Raw genomic sequence first — 7,694 nt, 5'->3', positions numbered from 1 at the left:
TTTTTACATACTGTATATGGAAACACAATGGAGTTCCTTTCTGTAATTAAATGGGAACAAACACTCAGTTCATTTATTGGCACTTCATGTAAAAAATGGGGCAGGACTTAGGCCTGTTAACACTAACATGGGTCTGATTTAGGAGAACCTTGAAAAATTCATGTCATTTGTTAAATATCCATCTCCCCTAAAAGGCAAATCCCTGCCAACAACAACAAAAATCTTTCATCTCTTCATTTTTTTAAGTAGCCTTTTTGGGCTGAATCAGTCTGGTTTAAATCACCAGCGTTCAATGAACGGATGCCGCTAGCAATTTATGCAACAGATTGGCATTTTCTTTTGTAAATATTCTGGTGCAAATGCTGCACTTACCAGAAATAAATAGAACTAATTAAAGTGAGAGGCATAAAATAGGAACGATGGATAAGATTTGCTTTGGGGGACCCAAATGAATATAACAATGGGTTGAAACAATGAAAAGCTGAAGTTCTAATGGGTGTGTAGGATCTTGGTGGAAGCTCTGTTGCCGGGAATGTTTTATAACTAGACTGAACAAAGCATTAGAAAATGCGTTACAAGGAAGAAGCCTGCATTGGCTGGGCTAGAAGTCTTTTCCATTTGCAACGTTTATGGGCCCCATCCTTGCACTTTTTGACTCAAATGAGGATACGGGAAAAGCTTGTAGGGATCAGGCCATATATGATAGTGTACAGCCATGCTAGCAAAATAATAACCACACAGAGGCACACAAATGTCAAGAGAAGGATATCACATGTTTTATTAAATGTCATTTATCTGAGAACAGATGCTTTCCCCATAGAACATATCTTTCACACTTACAAAATGAGAAATTTAAGAGAGGGTGAGACAGCCATGAGGACTGTGTCTGCTGACGTTCTCTGAGCACTAGCCACCTTTCATATATCTTTGGAGAGCATTTACAAGGCTTCCTAGCGCTGGCGGGCAATACTATCGAAATTAATACAATTGCTAGGCTGTCAGGACATTAATCAAGTGATCCAAGAATCTGGAAATGGTTGGGACAACATGCATTTGCGGAAAATATGTGTTCACACAACAAGCACACAAGATGGGAATAATTATATGAAGATGTTTTAATAATGAACCAGTATGCTCTCCAGACAGATCTAGACAATAAAAATGTATGCAGTTCTATTCTGGGGGCAGGGGCAGGGAGTGTGCAGAATTCTAGTCAATTCTTCAACAATATTGATATCTTAATTCCCTTTTCTCCCAATATTTCTTCTTTTAAAATCCAGCCTCGCTACATAAATGCTGTAGAACTCATGGATATCCTTTGATTTATTTTAAAAAAAAGTTTGATAATAAAAAACCCCAAACATTAAATATAATTTTATATATAAAAATGCTTAGTAAAAATATAGCCTCGTTGCCCAGTTAAAATATATTGCTGAGAATACAGTGAAAACTGTGCTAAAAACCACCTCTAACAGGCACCCAGTCTTAAAACAACCCCTTCAAAAATATCTCTAAGGTTTCCCATGCTATTTAGTTTGCCCTTCAGTTAAACATGGTCAATTTGAGCAGGTCCCATTGGCAGTTGTTTTAGACACGAATCACTACAGTAAGACACGGTAGAACAACCTGATCTTAGAAGTTACAGCTATGCCCGGCTGAAAACAATGTGTAAGAAGCTTTGCCATATTTTCCAGTCGACACAGAGTTAAGAGATGGAGTGCCATAGGCTGACCTCTTGTCTGGGTTAACCCTCTGCGTTGGAAAATGCATCTATTTGTGTTATATAGTTATACAGTATATCAGTGATTTCAGCATGTTTTAAAAAAGCGATGCATTTAATGAGATACTCTAAATATTATGGAGCTCAATGGTTAAAGGAAGATGGCTTTTCTTTTTTTAAAGGAGACTCTGCACTGAAGGGTCATACGTTCTCCAGGGTGAGCACATCGTGCAGTGGGGCAGACCTAGCCTGTGATGCAGGAGCTATAGTAGACAGCACTGCTGGCATCAGACAATGCAGATATCAAACTGCTCTCCTCACAGGAGATACTTCTCGGAGTCACTTTGGACAGGGAGACATGGTAAGGGAGTCCTGAGGTTTCAGGACGAGTCCTGCTCATGTTCAAATACTGGTCAAACTCATTGCGGTCAACATCTGTCCAAAGCTCAGTTTGATTTAAGTGATCTACGCTGTCAACATGATGGGCTTCGGGAGGGGGTGAGAGCTGGCCTAGATGGGCAGAAAGGATATTCTGCGGTCCAGAGCACATTTGGTTGTAGTACATGCTAGATGGATGGGGAGTCCTCATAGTATCAGCCAAATGTGATGGGGTCTGAGCATAGGGCAGTGCCATGTCCCGCCCCATGGGCTTCTCTGGGGGAAACTCCATCTGGTGATGGGGATGATAGCCTCTAAAGGGGATCATGCTGCAGTCATCCTGCATGTGAGGAGGGAAAAACGCTGGCTCGGTCTGTTCCAAGACATCCAAGGGAGACATCTCGGGAGTTGGCAAGCCGTAGTTTTCAATATCCGACCCCATGGAGTGGAGTTCTCTGAAGTGGTTAAGTGGGGGAGGCTGGTGATGGCCAGGCTGGCTGCCACTATGATGATTCATGCTGAAGCTGTCGCTGCACGGCTGGGAAAGGTTGTGGAGAAGGATATTGGGTTCCATCCTCTTGATTTTCTTGGCTTGCTTCTTCCTCCTTGGGCGGTACTTGTAGTTGGGATGGTCCTGCAGATGCTGAATTCGCAGCCTCTCTGCTTCCTCCACAAAGGGGCGCTTGTCGCCGGCACTCAGGGCTTTCCATGACTGGCCTGGAAAGGGGAAAGCACACCCCGTTAAAAGAGCTCATCCCTGCACCCTTCCTCCAGAACGCACAGACCTTTGCAAAGAAGCAACGCATGAAGCTACAAGAGAGGAAAATGCTTTGGAGGGCAGGAGGGAGGTCACATCCAGAATGTGGTTAAAAAACCGACAACATATAAACCTCCAATTTAACTCCCCTCTGGGGAGAGGGCTGAAAAGTGATACCAAGTCCCCTACTCCCCAAAGAAAAGAAAAGAAAAATAGGGATTTAACTCTTTAGCCCTGCAGAGAAGCAGAGAGATGACTGCAATGGCCTACTAGGAGCCAAATTCTGCTGAGAATTCCAACGCTTTCTGGGTACAGGCATCCAGCTCCCCTCTGCAATGGGACACTGCATGCTGCCCCCCTCCCAAAGGAAAATAAACCCCCACTGGATAGGAAAGCCAATAAGCAAATGTCCTTTGCAAGGCAAGAGAGGAGGCAGAGGGGCCATTGTACTGGAGAGTTAGCAACAGCAGCTGTTCCAGCCACCAAGCAGCCCGGCCCTAAGCCATGCAGCCTTCTTCAGCCTGACCCTGGCCCAGATCCAAAGAGGGGTGCCTGTTTCTATGCCAGTGGGTGCAACCTGCCCCTGTCCCTGTCCCAGTGGGAGCAGCCGGTCTGGGTCCTAGAGGGTGCAGCCTGCCCCGGGTCCCATGTCCCAGTCAGACTGTCTCTATCCCAGGTCCCAGAGGGTGCAGCCTGCCCCAGGGGGCCTGGGTAGGGTGACCAGATGTCCCTATTTTATAGGGACCGTCCTGATATTTGGGATATTTTCTTCTATAGGCGCCTATTACCGCCACCCCGTCCCTATTTTTCACACTTGCTGTCCGGTCACTCTAGTCCCAGAGTGGGGGCGGCCTGTCTGGGGTCCCGGGGGGGGGGGGCCGGTCCTGGGGTCCTGAGTCCTGGAAGCGGGGCAGTCGGTCTCAGAGGGGGGCAGCCGGTCCCGGGTCCCGTAAGGGGGGCAGCCAGTCCCAGGCCCCGGAGGGAGACCTTCTGCCCCAGGTGTCCCGGAGGGGGGACGGCCGGTCCCGGGGTCCCGGGCCCCGGAGGGAGACAGCCTGCCCCAGGTGTCCCGGAGGGGGGACGGCCGGTCCCGGGGTCCCGGGCCCCGGAGGGAGACAGCCTGCCCCGGGTGTCCCGGGTCCCGTAAGAGGGGCAGTGGCTCGCCTCGCCGCTTACCCAACATCTTGCTCAGCACCGCGTTGTGCAGGTCCGGGTTCTGCTGCGCCAGCCGCTTCCTCTCGTCCTTCGCCCAGACCATGAAGGCGTTCATGGGGCGGCGGATCCGCGAATCCTCCCCCGGCTTCCCCTCGGCTCTGCCCGAGGTGGGACTGTATCCATACCCGGGATCCGGGCTCGGCGAGCGGCTGGGCGCTGACCCGAGCGCGCCTGGCTCTCCCCCCGCCGCGCCTGGGCGAAATCCAAAGCCGGGCTCGGGGCTGGGGGTCCGGCTGGAAGCGGAGTCTGCCCCCGGGGTCGGCTGGTAGGCGAGGCCGGGCTCAGCGGCGGGGGCCGCAGTGGGTCCCCATGAACGGCCGCCCCTGGGTTGCGATATCTCCTCTCTACAGTAACTGGGCTCAGGTCTATTCATTCCAGCTGGGCGGCCCTTTGGATCAGAACCGAGCAGTGCGGGGCAAAGGGGAGAAACCTGCGACCGGCGGCGGCTCAGAGGGTCCGGGGGGAGCCAGGCACAGGCGCGTTCCCCTCCCGAAAAAAAAACCAAACTTTTGGGACGCCGAGAAGCTGGAAGGGGTCAAATATAGCCACCCCCGGCCAATCAGCAACTGGGAGGCGGTGTCCCCGGGCTGCCTCGGGAAGCGCCGATTGGGAAGGGGGTGGGCTGGGGGGCCAGTTTGAAACCTTGGTTCCCTTCCGGCCAAGGAGCTCGGACTTGATTTTTTATTTTGCAAGCTCTGCTGGGTCGCTGAAATCCGCAGCGCGACAGACCCCCTTCCCTCCCGGCAAAGCAAGCGGGCAGGGGGGCGATTCCCTTTGCAGGGCAATTGGGATCCGCTCCGCTGCTGTGCACGCTTTGCAGCCTGCGATGCGCCAGCCCTGTCTGGGCTCTCTGGCAGGTCGAGCGCAGCTGGCACTGCCGAGGGACCCGGTCCTGGGGAGACGTGTGTGGAGCTGGGTGACCAGATGCCCCGATTTTATAGGGACAGGCCTGATATTGGGGGATTTTTCTTATACCGGTGCTGTTACCCCCCACCTCCTGCCCCGATTTTTCATCCTTGCTATCTGGTCACTCTGCTGCCTATGTGCCAGTAGGCGCCACTATCTATATGCAGCGGTCCCTTTGCAGCAGCAGGGCAGAAAAAGCTCCTCTTCTGCCCAAACTGTGTTTTTTACTGGGGTGTCCCGGGGCAGAGAATGGATCGGCTTGAATATATTGTCCTCCAGTGCTGCCTGCCATCCGGCCCAGCGCTCGGGGGCACAGGCGAAGGGTCTCCCCGCTTCTATATGCATCCAAACCCCGCTCTGCCTGCAAACTCTACCCCGGACCCCAGCCTGAAATCTGAAACTGAGCATTAGGCGGACTCCGGGCACCGTGTTGAGCAAGAGCTCGCAGTGGAGAGCAGCGGCGGGGTATTGCATGCCACGGGGTGTGTGTGTCTGGAAGTGATTTGAAACAAGCCAATCTGCATTTAACCCTAAACAAAACAAAAGGCTCTTTAGGAAGGAAAGGAAAAAAAATACCCAATTTACCCTTCAATCTCGAGACAGAAACAACTGAGGTTTCAAACTCCATTTCCCGCCAGGTCCTGGGGGTCCCTTGCTAAGATTTTGCAACAACAAATCAGCAGTGACTAAAGGAGACCCTGAAAGTTTCCTGCCCCCCGCCTTTCTCTCTCCTGCGCTGGCTTTCGGGGGACCGGGGGACAGCTGTCTGTGCCCTGCGCTTTTTAAGGCGCGCACGTGGGCTTGCACCCCGGGGCTGGTAGGTGCAGAGAACTCCTGCTGTGCTGTTTTGCCGCCGGCAGAAAACCGCTGCCCTGGCCTAGGCCATGGGAGCAGAGAGGGGAACTGCAGTATGTTAGACCTGCCAAGGCCAATGCCTGTCCCTAAGCGAAAAATATACAACCTGAGGGGAAAACGGCCTGTGTATATCTGAAGCAACCCCAGCCCCTCTGCAGCCAGCACCTGCCCCTCGCTGTACACCCCAACCCCTCTGCGGCCAGCCCCTTCCCCTCGCTGTTCACCCCAGCCCCTCTGCGGCCAGCACCTGCCCCTCGCTGTTCACCCCAACCCCTCTGCGGCCAGCCCCTTCCCCTCGCTGTTCACCCCAGCCCCTCTGCGGCCAGCCCCTTCCCCTCGCTGTTCACCCCAACCCCTCTGCGGCCAGCCCCTTCCCCTCGCTGTTCACCCCAACCCCTCTGCGGCCAGCACCTTCCCCTCGCTGTTCACCCCAGCCCCTCTGCGGCCAGCCCCTTCCCCTCGCTGTTCACCCCAAACCCTCTGCGGCCAGCCCCTTCCCCTCGCTGTTCACCCCAGCCCCTCTGCGGCCAGCCCCTTCCCCTCGCTGTTCACCCCAGCCCCTCTGCGGCCAGCACCTGCCCCTCGCTCTTCACCCCAACCCCTCTGCAGCCAGCCCCTGCCCCTCGCTGTTCACCCCAGCCCCTCTGCGGCCAGCACCTGCCCCTCGCTGTTCACCCCAGCCCCCCTGCGGCCAGCCCCTTCCCCTCGCTGTTCACCCCAGCCCCTCTGCGGCCAGCACCTGCCCCTCGCTGTTCACCCCAGCCCCTCTGCGGCCAGCACCTGCCCCTCGCTCTTCACCCCAACCCCTCTGCGGCCAGCCCCTTCCCCTCGCTGTTCACCCCAGCCCCTCTGCGGCCAGCCCCTTCCCCTCGCTGTTCACCCCAGCCCCTCTGCGGCCAGCACCTGCCCCTCGCTCTTCACCCCAGCCCCTCTGCGGCCAGCACCTGCCCCTCGCTCTTCACCCCAGCCCCTCTGCGGCCAGCACCTGCCCCTCGCTGTTCACCCCAGCCCCTCTGCAGCCAGCACCTGCCCCTCGCTCTTCACCCCAGCCCCTCTGCGGCCAGCACCTGCCCCTCGCTGTTCACCCCAGCCCCTCTGCGGCCAGCCCCTTCCCCTCGCTGTTCACCCCAGCCCCTCTGCGGCCAGCCCCTTCCCCTCGCTGTTCACCCCAACCCCTCTGCGGCCAGCCCCTGCCCCTCGCTGTTCACCCCAACCCCTCTGCGGCCAGCCCCTTCCCCTCGCTGTTCACCCCAACCCCTCTGCGGCCAGCCCCTTCCCCTCGCTGTTCACCCCAGCCCCTCTGCGGCCAGCCCCTTCCCCTCGCTGTTCACCCCAACCCCTCTGCGGCCAGCCCCTGCCCCTCGCTGTTCACCCCAGCCCCTCTGCGGCCAGCCCCTGCCCCTCGCTGTTCACCCCAGCCCCTCTCTGGCTAGGTGCGTGCAGCCTAGTGCCTTCAGCACCTCCCCCGGGACATGTGCTTTCACCCTCATTCCTCTACGGGCACCCCCAACACACCCACATCCTCCTCCAGGTGCCCTCAGAGGCTCTCTGAGCGGGCAGTTTGTGCTGGTGCCTCTGGGTGGCGTTTCATGCCTGCGGAGTGGCTAATCCCGGATCAGCTCGGGTCTGTCTGCGGGTTATTCCTGAACACCAGGGCGGTTTATGGGATAGGACTGAAACCTAGAGCGATGCTGACAGGGACGTGGGCCTGCCCTGGTCAGAGGTGGCAGCAGAGGGTCTGTCGGAATATTTGCAGCTGCCGCTTTCTGTCCTTGGGCTGTAAGAGCAGGATCCAGCTGATCCCAGCTGTGCTGGAGTTTAGAGGGGAGCACGGAGCTGGGAGGGATGTGAGGAGGTTCCCTT

The 7,694-nt window shown here is 55.8% G+C and overlaps 1 protein-coding gene across 1 annotated transcript; it reads right to left on the bottom strand.

Annotated features, from left to right (window-relative positions):
* Positions 1 to 754: 754 nt before the first annotated feature.
* Positions 755 to 4,588, bottom strand: SOX18 (SRY-box transcription factor 18). Its single transcript, XM_050918723.1, has 2 exons — positions 4,032 to 4,588; positions 755 to 2,815 (listed from the first exon to the last, which is right to left on the bottom strand). The coding sequence occupies exons 1-2, from the start codon at positions 4,441 to 4,443 to the stop codon at positions 1,965 to 1,967; spliced, it is 1,263 nt and encodes a 420-aa protein (XP_050774680.1). The 5' UTR covers positions 4,444 to 4,588; the 3' UTR covers positions 755 to 1,964.
* Positions 4,589 to 7,694: the final 3,106 nt, after the last annotated feature.

Source organism: Gopherus flavomarginatus, chromosome 11 (assembly GCF_025201925.1).
Source record: "Gopherus flavomarginatus isolate rGopFla2 chromosome 11, rGopFla2.mat.asm, whole genome shotgun sequence".
Taxonomy (NCBI): Eukaryota; Metazoa; Chordata; order Testudines; family Testudinidae; genus Gopherus; species Gopherus flavomarginatus.
Note: the sequence above shows the minus strand (reverse complement) of the source record. Positions and strands in the feature narration are given on the sequence as shown.

What these genes read in the sequence shown, in the direction of transcription:
- SOX18 (XM_050918723.1), bottom strand. Translation starts at nt 4,443, where the DNA reads ATGAATAGACCTGAGCCCAGTTACTGTAGAGAGGAGATATCGCAACCC. An exon ending in GGTGCTGAGCAAGATGTTGG is followed by an intron (nt 2,816 to 4,031) that starts GTAAGCGGCGAG and finishes TCCCCTTTCCAG; the next exon opens with GCCAGTCATGGAAAGCCCTG.